General features: G+C 34.0%; 1 protein-coding gene across 1 annotated transcript in view; it reads left to right on the forward strand.

The window, feature by feature from the left end:
• LOC113500429 (tolloid-like protein 1) overlaps nt 1-15,881 on the forward strand; it is a 77,648-nt gene that overhangs the window by 38,774 nt on the left and 22,993 nt on the right. The window contains exons 3-7 of the mRNA XM_026881220.1: nt 8,811-9,058; nt 9,578-10,140; nt 10,980-11,283; nt 12,066-12,289; nt 13,978-14,156. Coding sequence (XP_026737021.1) covers nt 8,811-9,058; nt 9,578-10,140; nt 10,980-11,283; nt 12,066-12,289; nt 13,978-14,156 — 1,518 coding nt within the window. The remainder of the gene's footprint in view (nt 1-8,810; nt 9,059-9,577; nt 10,141-10,979; nt 11,284-12,065; nt 12,290-13,977; nt 14,157-15,881) is intronic.

Here is a 15,881-nt window from a genome sequence, read left to right on the forward strand (position 1 = left end):
TACACACGTTCCAGTTTATATCAAACATATAGGCTTCCTGCCACGCCATATTTCTTTTGTATCTAGATATAACATTTGCAGAGCTATTTTATGTGAATGCAATATTTAAACTAGTCAATAATAAGTGTATTTTTAAAGCAGCTGATTCCTACAAACACTTTCATACATTAATTTTGTATTTAGAACCAGAGAAACACGTATTTGCCGGGAAATCACTACAGATGTTTAAATTAAAAATCAAATTATATTTTGCTTTTGAATAAAATACGCTAAACATTAACATACAATGTTTCTATTAATTAACTAACATATTTTTCTGAACAAGACTAAAAAATAAACAAAAGAATAACTGAAAGAGTTCGCAACGAGGTTTGCGCTAAGCATGTACACCAGTTCATTTAGAATGCTTTTAAATCCCCTTTTTTAATTATTTTAAATTAATTATTTTTATACCTACTACACACTTCGTACTAGAGGTTCTTTGGAATAATAGCGTAGTAAGGTGCTGTGAACAAAGGATATGGCTGCAGTGAGTCGTGCGCGTCTTTGTGACGGTAGGGACTTGTGAAGCCAGGGCAGAGTAAAGTGATGACGAATGTTAGTTGCCCTATAGAGCGAAATATATGCGTGCATGGGAAATGTGAACTAAGGTAAAGGCAAGTTGATCCCAAAAATAGCCTACATATAGCAGATTAACATTTTGTTTCTTGATCTTTTTAATAACCCGGACAATTGAACGTCAGGTTCGTGCTATTGAAGTTTTCTTACAAAGGCTGGAGGAAAACCAGTTTTGCAAAGGTTAGTCTTCTATCACGTTGTGATCATACCAATAATCGCGTAACCGCTATGAATGTGTATATTTTTGTTGCCATAGCAATAGTTATAAAACATCTGTAAAAAATAGTTGTCTAGCTATTATTTTATAACGGTTGGTAAGATTCAGACGGACAGACAACACTTAAACAATAAAAAAAGTCTTAATTCAGTAATGGGGCTTTTTTACCGGAGAAATTATTTTATGGAAACCGTACAAAAAATTTGGCACTATTCAAAACAGATTCAAGTAGAATATTAATTTCATCAAAGAAGCTCTAAAGATATCAGACATTACTTATCGAAGAAATTAATATTATATTTACAAAGGCCAATGATCGTTTCAGAATAACGTCGAAATTATATTCATGTAATTAATTTTACATGTATATTACTAAAAAGAGGCGGTATTAGATAGTAGCCTTATTAAATTAAGAAAAGATGATGTTTCCTTTTTAATTAAAGAAAATAATTTATCCGAAAATAGCTACATTGCCTTAAGCATGAAAGTTTTTAATAACCATATGACACATTATATGTTTTTAATTTTAATTAGATATTGGTAGACACAGCGTGACCGTAATTATTCATTTATAAATTAATTTATCGTCGGTCAACACACAAGCGAATATCAATATAATCAGATACTTTAAACCTTGTATTATGGTTACAAATTACATGAAAAGCTTTTGACTGAAGCAATATCATTAAAATCATCAACTCACAGCTTTTATTGTTCAAATTGTGAATATTTTCTTACTTCTGCATAATTATTGGAATGGTCAACAAAGAAATTTTTAATGCATAAGTTGTTTGTATTTGAATATTATATGCCCAATCGAACACCGAATTTAACACCTGCATGCCATATATAGCAAATAAATCAAAATTAAAATAACAAGATACGCACGCAATGTAAATAGCAAATAACCGAATCCACAGAAATTATGTATGATCAAAGATTTTCCTATGTCACTTTTACTGTGGGGAAAAAAATCATCATAATATATTTTACCACGGTAAAGCAAATTACCACAATGTTCATAAACGTCAATACCAATAACACAATATTTATATTTATAACGTGTATAATATATTTCGTGTCAACACAAATACATCGAAGTCACAAAAGAATCTCCAATCATAGACATCTTTACATTCTTTGTGACGAAAATAACATCCATTACATGTCGAGCCCTGACATTCAACTGAGGTACATCACTTTGTCAGCATCGTAATATGAAAAACGAGGCCTCGACAGGTCATGTAATACTGGTAACCATTATGTCGATAAATATCATTATAGTGGGACATTCTCTAAATATTTGCTAAGAAAAAAAGAAACAGGTGTTTCGTAAAAGGGTTAGGCGAAAAATACTTACAAGTGTTGTGGCCTTTTTGTTATTATTTACACTTATATAAATGTATTAAGGTTGAGGAGGAGCTCGTGGCTAAGCTATAACTGCATAAGTGAAACGATCACAGGTTAAGCTATGCTTGACCCGATTGGACCGTAGATAGACCATAGACCATAGGCCATCTTTGTCATAACGAGTTCCTCCGTGTTTCGTGTCCCGGCTGTTATTCTTACATCTTTGACAGTCGTTGCAGGTAGTGAGAAGCTTGAAAAGTCTGACAACCAGTCTAACCAAGGGGTATCGTGTCGCCCAGGTCACTGGTTTAAGGAGGTCAGATAGGCAGTCGCTCCTTGTAAAACACTGGTACCTAGCTGAAACCGGTTAGACTGGTAGCCGACCCCAACATATGTAGTTGGGAAAAGGCTAGGCCGATGATGAATGATATAAATGTATTAAGGTAGCTGATTAAGTAAAAAATCCTAAGTGCGAATCAGACTCCAGACTACAAACAAACAACGCAAGTGTCGTACAAACAAGATGGACAACATAAAATAACACCAAAATTCAAGTTAATGACCGTAGCAATCTTCGCTAAACCTGAACTTCATTTTAAGAGTGGCAACATAAATATACCATGTCCAAAAATTTCAACTGTCTAACTATCTCGGTTCATAAGATACAGACGACCAGACAGAACGCAGTGCCTCAGTAATCGGGTTCTGTTTTTACCGTTTGGGCTCAGAACCCTGAAAAATTCTACAAGAGAACACTATGTTCAAGTACATAAAACTCGGAATATAACAAGTTGTGGAGTGCATTACTCAAGTCACACAGCGCTATGGGAGTTGACAGCTCAATGAATTCTTCCGAACTTCGAAACAAGTTTAAAACGCTTTTGTTGAGCCCGTAATGCTTCACCATATGTCTTTGCCATTTACTTATATGAGTTTTGGCCTTATAAGATTTGCAAAAAATACTCTGTATGTCTTTTCCAAAGTTCTTTTTATTCTAAGACAACAAGAAATTGTGAATGAATATGGGAAGACGAATGTGCCCAATAGTGGGTCGTCGAAAGGAGACAGTTTATGTAATAAAGCAGATCATAGCCTGATTTGATATGACTAAAAGAAAAGATCATCTTTCGATAGCATCTTGAAATTAAAGTCGTGAATCGTGTCGTTATTCCGATCGATTTTCACAACATATTCTATGAATTTAACCTATATGACACGAACTATTACACTGATCATCAGTAGCCTCCAACATCCAGCAACTGTGTTAGTTTTCCTGTTTTTTTTTTACACTGATACTAAGATACTTATTCACTGCAAAAGTAAGTTGCTACACAGGTAAAAAGAATAAAACCTTATGCAACTAAAACCTCAAACGTATACCGGTCTATCTAAATGTAGCGAAACATTCATCATTTTCAGTTGCATCTCGTTGAAAAGACGTGTTCCTCTACTTTGTGTCCTTAGTTCCGTCGGAACAAAGGCTATTACGAGCTGCGTCTGATGAATACTGGGATACCTCGCAGTTAGCTTTGTCTTGCCTCTTTATGAACATGCTGTATGTAGTGGCTGGATTGTGATGCGGTATATAATTCTATGTATTGGGATCGTCGATAGTTGATTGCAGAGTAGTTATGTTTTAGTTTGCATGTCTTTGTGCAAGTCATTCTTTTACTCAACGCTTCACACCACCTCTAAGATTAAATTCCTTAACACAGGAGCCGTTTTCCTTAAGGTAAAAAAAAAGGATATTGAATATGCATTTCAAAAAAATAGCAAATATATATATATATATACATATTAGATTCCACATTTAAATTCAATATAGTCTTTAAGTGTCCTTGTGCATGTGATTTGAATGTCTGTAAAAGCTTTTGTGACAAAATATTAAACATAATACTTCTAATAGGTTTACTTACTCCAAAAACCGATGGTATTGTTAACTTTGTTCAAATATTTATTACCGTAGATATATCAAATTTTTGCTTACCTCCCTACATTGAATTTACCAAAATTCATACATAGTTTAGCATTTTTAGCTGGCAGTGAAAATTTCATATTATGTGAAATAGCTTCATGGGAAAAATGGAGACAATTTTCCAACCACAACATCGTAAGTTGGAATTGTATAAAATCTCTTTTAAAATTTGGCTCGAAAATTGCATTGCCGAAGAAACCTTAGCAAAACAGAGGCATTACTTAGGCGAGTACTGCCGAAAACATTTGAATAATACCAGTTTAAAAGTTAAACCAATGCAAGGACTCAGAGTTAACGAGATTAGAATATGAAACTAGACCACTTCATGTGGCCATGCTGTTTTATATGACTATAAAAAGAAGGTCACATGTTTGTTAAAGCCAATCCATAATAATTGTATTTATTTTATCAATAGTTTCTCGAAAGTTCGATTTGAAGACTATTAGACCAATTTTCAGCCCAAATTTATCTTGTGTGCGTTCTTTCATACGTACTTGTTAATTAATAGTTGACGTACCAGGAGATAGTAGGAGGTTTTAAAAGTCTTAATGTACCATTCAAAAAATAGATATTATTGTAGAACAAACTTGTTTTAATAAAACATTCAACAAAACAGAACACATCATTTCACAAAACCACATAGCAACAACAATAAGGACATATCATAAGGAAAAAAAGCAATTTCAGATCAATCAATTAGTGTCATATTTCAATATCGACAGAGCCCGTGTAAATGTCGTAACATTTTGCTTATTCTGTATACTTTTGAAATGGCCGTCGTTTCCTTGATACTCGATATATCACCTGTGAACTGAGCCGCTGGGTTCCCGGGATCGCCTGCCTTGACGCCTTGACGTACGGTGGAAATTTACTAGGGATGGCACTTTTTAAATTGAAGATATTAATATTTTAAATAGTTTGATGTGAGATACATATTATACTTAACATTTTAAAGGTTTATTCCGTTCACCATTAGTATATTCATAAGTGTAAGCTTAACCGTTGAGCAAAATTCACAAATCAAAAATTAATATTCTTTTTTAAGTCATCATAAATGTTGTACTTATTGTTCTGTCAGTGGATGCATACTGTGAAAAAGGTTTTTTTTTAATACTGCCTACGTGAATTAATAAACATTGCACGATAGCTGTTATGAATATTTCTCATTCCTTTACAAACTGCATAAAAAGCTCACAATTTCCTATTAAAATGTACAAAGATTTTTCTTCAACCCGTTTTTTTCTTAAAGTCAACGTACTAATAAAAGCTAATACTTGTCCTACTTTCTTTAAGTGTCAACCCTTAGACCTTCAGGAAAGCAGCCGTTCCCGGGAGCTATTCGAAATAAATATCCATCATATTGAAATATTTTTGAAATGCACAGAAGAAAAATAGCTGCGGTTTACATTGAAACCGACAATTATTAAGTGCTAAAGTGAAATGTTCACATTTTGAAAATGGTTTATAATGATTGTCATATTTGTGAATTGTAAAGGAATAAATGGTAAATATAATTTTACATCGGAATTTGAGAAAACTTTAATTTATTTTTAAGTTTTTATGATTTTGCTGATCTTGCCTTTTAACTTTTTTGATTTAAATATATATATATAATATATCTTAAATCACTACCAAACTACCAAACTGATACATTCTATGAATTGCAGTGAAAATTATAGGCAGAACAATGTTTAAAATACAGCTAAATTTAGTCAAATCATGTAGCAACTACACACACACCTTCATATAGCTCTAATTTAAATTCTTCTTAAAACAATGCAGCTTTTTTACTATTATTTCGTACTATGACCGTTTCCCAAACGACCCGAATACGCGAACATCAAAGAATGTGACCGGAATAGTAACAATATCTACCATATTTCCCCCTAATCGTATAACGCAGCAATATGTAGAACGTAAATCGATTGCATTCAGATTGCATGCAATGCGGCGTCCCGATTAAATTATACAGCCATCGGGACTTTACACTCACCGAGGAGGTTTCTGTAATTAGTCCGTAGTTAAACTGATTTACTACTAATTAGTAGGTATTTTTGAAATCACTACTTAAGTATCGTGAATGTTGATAGGTTCGTAATAAAAACCTTAACCCATAGATAAAAACAAACTTAAAGAGTTAAAAGAATCAATCAAATAAAATCAAATTATTAAAATTTCATTATTTTCGAAAAGTCACGTGACCAAGACTTTTCTGCTTTAAGCGAATTAAGTTGTTACTATGTACAGAATTATCTCTAGTTAAGGAAAATAAACTGTAAGACATTTTATATCCAATAAATAATTGATACATTTCATAAGTTTTCAAAAAAGTTTCTTATTCACACGCTCCAAACGCATATTCATTGACTGCTGACATGTACTTAAGAGTACGTCATACATTTAAACCACTTAATATTCATATCGTAAAGTGACAATTTCGTAATTAACAGCTGTTTACGTTCACTGTTCGCTGAATGCTGTACTTCAACTGAGTTATGAACGAATGTAAATGAACCATTAAGTTACAGCCTCGCTGAGCAGTTTGCGGGGAAATTCGTTAAACAATTACTGGCGTTTAGTGAACTACACACATTGCAATTTACATTTCAACCACGTATACTATGATTTTCGTAGGCATTTTAGCACCACTGTTTTGTCATCTGTTTAGACAGAACAGAACAATATTATACAAATATATTTTGTCCTTTATTGAATTATAAAATACATGCGTTTAAACTTTTTAAACATAAACACAACGAGTTTGAAATAAAAATGCCCGACAAGAAATATATTGGAACACCATCTAAATCAGAAATACAATATGAAGACTTCGCCGAGTCGTAGCACCATTGTTTACATCGAGTGCTACGAAATGATATGGCGTAGCGGTTTTGTAGCTGATTGTCGTAGCTACGTTTTATGGCAAGTGAAGACAATGGGGTGTTATCCTGCTTTCGTTTCCATTGAGACACGTTTATGGGATGAAATCTTTTCAAAGAAAGTTATTTAATGTATTTTGTATTATATACTAGTGTTATTATGGACCTTTTCTTACTCTATTTTTGTATCAGGTTATAATTAAAGTGAGAAAAATAAACAACATCAAAACAAATTTAGTCTAAGTAAAGCAATTAAGAATCGTTTAAGTTTTCAGCTTAATTACAACTCAAGGACTTACAACGTCGGAAACACAGTAACTACACCCTTCACTTTACGTAACAGAATTATAAAACGATGTTGAACTTAATTAAGTGAGTTAAAACAATATTAAATTTCACAAATGTCGATTAAATTAACAGCTGATTTGAAACTACGGGAAACCTAAGTCGAGCTCTGTAATCAAATTCAATCCTCAAACACGGCCGCAGCATGAATATTCATGCGACCGTACTATCGTAAACCGTCATGTCCAATACGCGCCGTGTAAGCATACATACGCAATTAATTAATTGCCAGCCAGCGTTAGGCAGCATCTGGGACATAGACACGGGTCGGCGATTAAATTTTATGATCGCAGCAGATGTTCACTGTTGTTAATGGCCGTATGCAATCGCTGATGCCGTTCGCTAAATTTGAATTTAGAATGACGTGAATCTAGGCTGTTGCATCCCCTGACAAATGACGAAGATAAGATTTCAGGGACAGGGAATTTATTAATTCGATTTTTGAATAATTTTATCCTCTAATTAAAAAATGGAATAAGGCCGAGTCTGTGCTTATGTCGAAAAAATCTAAACTATGTGAAATGAAAAAATATTTTTATTAATGGAATGATATAGGAGAACTAGGATAAATATCATTACTTTTTACAAATATCAGACGAATAATTAAACATTGACATTTGAGACATGTTTACAACCTTCATAAAGTCTTTTTAATACCAATGCACACTCAATCTTTAAGGTATCTAAGTACAGAAAATGACAAAAATAATAATAATATTTTCAACATTATACAATAAAATCTCAAAATAAACTCTACATCAATTTAAAAAGCTCTACCAAGACAGATCATTTAAATATCTGAACTATTAAAACTATGTAAATTATGGATGACAGTCGGACCTCGGTTGTAGTGAGTAATTGGAACACAACGGAGCGGCGCAATGCGGTGCAACTAATAGCCTAACTTAATACTGTCACATACAGTTTACGTTAAGTATATCGGTCTACCAGGTTACAGCAATTGTGGACTGTTTATAAGCAACAATTAGTGGATAGAGTTAAGATTTTATGAACCGAGACGATTTAAGACGTTTATCGTTGTCCTTGTTCGAACCGTTTGATGGTGTTTCAAACCAAAATGCGAACTAGTATAAACGTATGACCTTTCATGAAATGAGGCTGAAATTCGTCAATGATAGATTATTTCAAACAAGCTTCTTAAATGATCAAACATTTTAAGACGACCTTTTTTGATTATAGCGCCTTAACAAAAAAAGGTAAGGATATTTTCTACAAATAGGCTAAGTATAAATTCTAAGAATATCGTCTGTGTAAAAGATACATCAAATAAAAAAACACTGTTAGAATTTTTCAAAAGCATTGATATAAAGAACTTTTCTGAATAAGCAGTTATGAAAAACTAACTGAAGCAAGTAAATATTCAACTACAATTTTCCCCGTATTTATTCAAGGTTCTTCTTCGCAGATAACTTCCAAGGTGACATCGCTATACCGAACGTGGACTACTTAAAGCCCCCGACTCCAGCTCCCGTTAACAAAATCAATAAATCATTGCAAGAAGAAGTTGAGAGGTTGAAGAAAGAGGTGCTATTAGAAGGGCTACAAGTAGAAGAGGAGGGACTTCCTGATATTTTGAGGAAGAGAACAAAACAGCCGCTGCCTTTGTCACAGCAGAAGCCGAAGAAATATAACGATGCCGTGTTAATGACTAAGGTTAGACTATTTCTATTTAGTTTCACCCGTCCCTGACTTTTATCAAATCAGGCAAGTTATAAAATCGATAAAATTACTCAACCCCATGGATTATTGGTGGTTTTTATGCTACTAAGATTTCTGAAAACACTTTATATAAGCCTCCTTATATTATCTAAAATTATAATTTGAATTTTCCCATTTATTTTATGCTCAAAGACACCATCAAAGCTCCCTACACGTTTATGACGGCTCCTAAATGTTTTTGCTGTCACGAAAACTTATTTCACGAAGATGTTATCAGAGCCCCAGCGTTCAATTACCACCTGTTGCGACGAAAATTGATGTAAATAGCTACACAAGGAACTCTTTGAACCAAGGGTGTCTAACATTTACAAAATAATTTGTTCTTAAGTATTTTCAATTAAGTAATTTGTTTTTTGATGTTGTTCCATAAGAGGAATTTACTTTAGAAGGATCCAGAACAATTCGAATTGGATTAAACGACTTAATTAAACTAATAAGACCTCCTTGTTACAGGTTCTACCTCCCGGATTAGATAAATCGATGTTGTTAAAAAACGGCAAATTGCCTCCGGATGAAATGTTGGATACTTACACTAATGTGACTAATCAAACGAAATCAGAGCTCTTGAACCAAACAATGATCCAAGATAATCTTACTGAATCAGATAGTTTGGAACAAGATGGTGTTTTAGTTGTTAATGTTTCAACTAACAACATACTGAATTTGGACGAATTATATCCATACATTCAGATTTCTAACGTTTCGAACAAAATGGATGAGATCACAAATAAAATACAGAGTAACAGTCGAGAGATTACAGGTGACTCAAAAAATAATTTAAAATTCAAAGACATGCCTGAGAATATAACGATTGCTCCTGCTCCCACTAATGGTGTTTTGCCATCGAGTGAGCAAGACGAAGATAAACTGATCAATAAAACTGATATGGATGTGATTGGCAAGTTGCTGGAACCTAATTTGTTAAGACCTACTGAAAGCCTACAAAATTTGATGGAGGAGTTCGGTGGCAGAAAAATCAATAGACGAAGAAGACGGAGACACGGTAATGGGAGACGGTATGGTTTTAATTTGATTTTATCCTTGTCAGCTAATTTAATAATTATGAACTTCACTTTCTAAGATTGACACAAACTTTTCCACGCGGTACACAAGTACGCACGCACTGTCGGAATGATTAACTACATTTATTCGCCAACTTATATCATTTCAACGGCCCTTAAAATTAAAATTACTTTTATTTTTTAAGTATCTCATATATATATTTTTGTTATTTCTTTTTAACATTATCGCTTTGAATGTTACAACCCTAGACTTCTTATTTTGGATTTGACATTTTGTCAATTTCGAGCGGAAGAAATTATTCAGCCAATATAGAGTAACAATCACAAGAGGAGCTTATAAAACTTATATTAGCACTGAAAAATTATTTTACTTCATTTTCATTCTGCTTTCTAAAGAAATCTCGATAAGGAAAGTAGAAGCATTTACAATATGAAATATTTACACGGTTCACAAGTTTCTAACAATCGACGTTCCATCTTTAACATTTTCCAACTTTCCTTGAATACTGGTGTTCTAATAAAGGCTCATTAATTTCTACTTCAGCGCACTGCGCATTTTTTACTCACCATCGTACTGCAAAGGATCGACTCTATTGAATCCTGTGAATAAGCCTCGTTCCGTAATTGCGCCGACTGCGGCTTCTTCGTTTAATATACTTTTTTTCTGAAACTTCAACATTTGACTCGGCGTGCATTTCTAAATGTCTTGAAATGGTATCATGTGAACCGTCTGTTTCTCTGTAACACTGTAGACGTAGTTTGCTACTCTTTCTTTTTTTCTACGAGTTTTTAAGAAATAAATTCATGTTTAATGATCGTACTTCTATTTCCAGGTTAAGAAACGTACACTCAAGTGAAAGGTCAGGACAAAATGCTCTAAACACATCAGACGCAAAACCAGAAACGCGATTTGTTAGGAAAAAGTTTTTTCGTCACCACAAGAAGCATAGCACTGAGGAACACGCAGAGAAGAAATTTGAAATTCCCGAACATGAATTTGAAGAAAGATTTGAAGTGAAACCTCCTCCGAAAGTAAATGTCAATGTAACCGAAACAAAGCAGTTTAGTGACTGGTTTTTTCGAGATGATATGGAAGATTTAGAGGCTTCTGATAGTAGTTCCTACAACGCAACTGAAGTAAGTAGTGTATAACAAAATAATTGTTATTATTAAGATATCGTTGTTAGTCTGGACAAAGACCACTCTTCTCCAACTGGTCTCTCTCGTGAGTGAAAAAAGCGAATATGAAAAATGAAATCACTGCCCTCATAATTAAAGTCGTTAACATAATTTTATCGCATGTAAAAGACTAAGGTATTCCCATTACGGATCTTACCGCCATGTTAGCGATTAAATCAATTACCGTCCATTATGTAGATCCTGTAATTGGAGCCCTAACTTAAAGGCACTCATTAAAGTAATCTGCATAATACGGATTACGGAATAATAGATATGTAAGCTTTCATATTACATTGGGTAGAAATTTCTGGATAATTTAATACCGACATTCGTGCTCGCGGAGTGTAGGCAAAATGGCACTTTTTACTAATGGAATTAGGAATAAATTAATCACAAGAAAAAAGACACTTATGTTCCGTACCCAAAAGGCTGAAAGGGAGCCCTATTACCAAGGCACTCTGTCCTTTTATCCATCCGTCTGTCTCCAGGCAAACAGATTGATATAAGGTCAATCAAAATAATAATCGTGTCATAAGCGTGATGGATGACCATTTATATTTGCAAATAAGCTTTCTAACAAGTAACAGTTTACCTAATTTCAATTTGTTCTCCATTGCTATTTAAAAAGGAACTTAGTTTAACATGAATATATTTTTAGTTTCAAAACCATAATAACAAAGCTCTAAACAGTCCAAAAATTCAAACAACAAAAACTGACATTCCAAAATGATATTCCATAGGCAAAAAAGCGTCACCGCTCTATACGTGCTGCAACGAACCGAAAAGAAAGGATTTGGGAGAACGGCGTGATCCCGTACGAAATCGACGGGAATTTCAGCGGAGCTCACAAGTCTTTATTCAAGCAAGCCATGAGGCACTGGGAGAACTTTACTTGTGTGAAATTCGTCGAGAGGGAAGCAGAACTGCATAAAGACTACATAGTGTTCACTGAAAGGCCTTGTGGGTAAGTTTATTACGTTTTTGACTTTTAAAACTTGCCTGTGGGTTATTGAAATCAATTTATTGATGATTAGAGTAATAGCGACTTAGCAAAATTAAATTAGCTTTAGTACAGGTTTGAAGTGAATAGATGGATAAAATTGGGAAAATTAGAGATAGGATCCCTCTCGAAAATTATCTGTGTCCCGAAATGAATAGAAAATCTTGAAGTATATGAAACCTTTAATCTTACTCTACCTACTTCTATGTGAGTTTAATATTTGGAAATCAATGATTTACAAGGATTCTAGCTGCTAAAATTAAATTTCGTCGATTAATGTATTTTGCTTCACTTCAAAACATTTTCTTTCAACTGTTTTTTTTTTATTTGACCTATTTTTGTTGCTGAGTCAAAATGAAACTTAAAACCACAGTGGTTTAAAACGTCAGTGCCATTTAACCGCCCTCAGATAATAGACTAAACAGTTTTGACATCATTTGCGACACTACATTACAATTACGCAGAATGTTTCACTTATGTACATGGTTGATAAAAATAAATGGCATAGCATCATACAATGAGGTCAGGTGTATCAAATAGGTATGACATCTTGAAGTTAATTCTTAGCGCTTTGTGATTACGTAATCATCCTCATTAGTTTTAGAGCTTACAGGAGTCTTTAATGCATATACAAAAACATTTCCTTGAACATTTCTATGTAATGCAACGTTCGTACAAAATGTTTGCTTGGCTTTGAGTTTTTTTTTTAATATTGAACGTCAATGCTTGATGAAATGTTCGGTTCGTGAAATGGTAACACTAGAACATTTCATCTTGCGCCTCGTTGGGCTGGCAAAATAAATGCTCTAAAGGATAATTATTAGGTAGATAAAGTAAGCAGTAGATATAAATAGACAATTCACAGAAACATCTTGACGGTTTTAAAATTTTCAACAACCTTGTTATTTAATCCTTATAATCGCCTTTGACACCCACACACTTATTGGTATAGAAATAGACCACATTATCCAAGATTATGGAAAAGCCAAACGTAATAATCTTATGAAAACCTGCTCTATTTGTGTGGTAATTAAGATAAGGCGGAGACGTTATTTATGTCACCCTCTTTGAGGTCTTATGTTCGTTAATATTTTCATTTATACGAGATAGCATAGGCTTGCTACCACTAGCCATTTAATACGGCAGTTTGCTTTGTTTATTTACTAGAACACAAACAATGTGAACAATATTAACAACAATAACGGAAAATGTAAGTACATATCAATGGATTTTGAATTTTAAATAACTGGGAATTACACGTTTCATAATAATCACCGCAATTCTTTATGGGTCAAGAAACATAACTTTCATCCACGTAGTACGTCTTATATGTCCTAATTGTACCAATTAAAGACTTCCCTATCCCGTCCTTGGCTTCGCCGGAGTCACGGGATTTCTTACGCTTCCCCGGGAAATGCTCTCATCCTCTCTTCCCACAATGATCTGTGGCTAAGCGGCAACCATCTCTACGTAGTTCATTTATGAGTAACTGTTTACTCGAGTGTATTAAACGGGATTGCTTGACTAGTTATTTAAGCAACTGCACGGCCGTAATCCGTTTCGGTCCAAAACTAGTCGCATGATTTTTAATCCGCCTCACGAATATTATTATAATAATTTACCTATTTTAATTATGATATTTTCCCCTTTAGATGCTGTTCATTCGTCGGCAAGCGTGGTAGCGGTGCTCAAGCTATATCCATCGGCAAGAACTGCGATAAGTTCGGTATTGTTGTGCATGAGCTGGGTCACGTGGTCGGCTTCTGGCACGAGCATACGAGACCTGATCGAGATCGGCACGTGCAGATAATACGGGATAATATAATGCTGGGTGAGTAGACATGTGTGGAAGTTTAAACATTGGTAGACATTACGTTTTACCGACGATTTTTTTAAATGACCTTGAAGTTAAAATAATAATCTCAAAAGGAGCAGTTGTGTGCCAATTTTCAGGTTTTAAAGTTAAAACAAAATTTAGACTTAAAAATAATTATTTAATTATAAATCCAGAACAACTCTTTCTGAACCAGTAGAAAACGACATAATCAATTTTACTACATTTTAGGTCTTTTTTCCACCAACTGCTGCGTGTTATTCAACTCTACAGTAACTGATTCTATCTACTAGCAACTCCGCATAGTATGTACCAGTACAAATGATCCCACCATCCATACAAACCATCAATTTCTATAGCTACAGTTGCCAACGCAACAAATCGTATACAAAATTGATAATCGCAGTTTATGTAGTCAATTGCCATCGAAACGTCAGGACGCACAACATTCGAGGATCTAAAACGAAACGTTTAACTCGGGCACAATGTCACGGTTGTTTGCCTGTGGTTGACCTCTGTGCGACCAGGTCAACCTATACACTGCATGTTGGGTACGGTTGCCGCGAACGTAGTGTACTAATGAAGATGAGGTTACGACTGGCCTTTGTTTTGTTTTGTTTAGTTCATGTTAATTATTAGATACGTTGTGTTGTTTTATATTTAGTTGAATTCTGTCAGATCTACTTTACGTTTTGTTTTTTTTATTGTTTTAAGAGGATATTGATTTGAAATCCTCGATTACGATTAACTTTGTTGAAAGCTAAGTAATAACGATATTAAAACATTGTTTTTATATATTCATAAATACTTTTCATTCCATTTAATTTATATTAGAGAAGAAATTCGACGAAAAAATATTCATAGGTATCGCAGCAAGCTACAATCTTAATTTCACAAAAGGGTAGTATTCTATTATTATCCCACTTTAATCCATTAGTCACTGACGTTGGAAGTCTAATTAAACTGTCGCCCCCGATCACTAGTGATCCAAATATAACTATTTACGTTTCATCATCTAAGATAAGCCCCAAGATGTAAATGAGAGCTCGGAATCCGCTTATACAAAACAAGTGACACGTGCACTACGGTATTACATCACACTGTACTAGGTATATTGTAGGTGGTAGACTCATATTAAACTAGGTTTTAAAGGAGGTGGGAATTACCTTCATAAGGTATTAAATTAAAGAGTACTTAGATATTAAGACAGCTGTTTAAGGTAGGGTAATATATGGGTGTCATTTGTATGTTAAACAATATTTCTGACGTAAGACGTATTGTATATGAACAATGTTTCTCCACCTTGGAATACGGTTTAAATTTCTTAAAAAACAAATAAACCTAATTTGTTATCAAAGATCTGATACTGATCATGGCTATGTTAATTTTTATGACTTTAACATCTGCGGTCATGAGATCAAACAAGCAATCAGCTTACTGTGTCACCCAGTCTTTAAGGACCCTCCAGACGAGTAGTTTCTATAGTGAATAAGTTTAAAGAAACTACTGTCGCTTTCAACTGTCCCTCTCGAGTGCGTAACCCTGAACAAAGCGTACGCACTCACAGTACTGTGTGTGGGAATACTTGACCTAAATCCATTGCGAACGTCTTCCCTCATCTTTATAAGATGGTTTTAACACCCATCTGTAACTACAAACTATTTGGTCATTTTTGTTGAGATGTTAAGCAATACATGTGTCATGTTGTAATATTCAATTTGG

This window comes from Trichoplusia ni, chromosome 14, assembly GCF_003590095.1.
Source record: "Trichoplusia ni isolate ovarian cell line Hi5 chromosome 14, tn1, whole genome shotgun sequence".
Taxonomy (NCBI): Eukaryota; Metazoa; Arthropoda; class Insecta; order Lepidoptera; family Noctuidae; genus Trichoplusia; species Trichoplusia ni.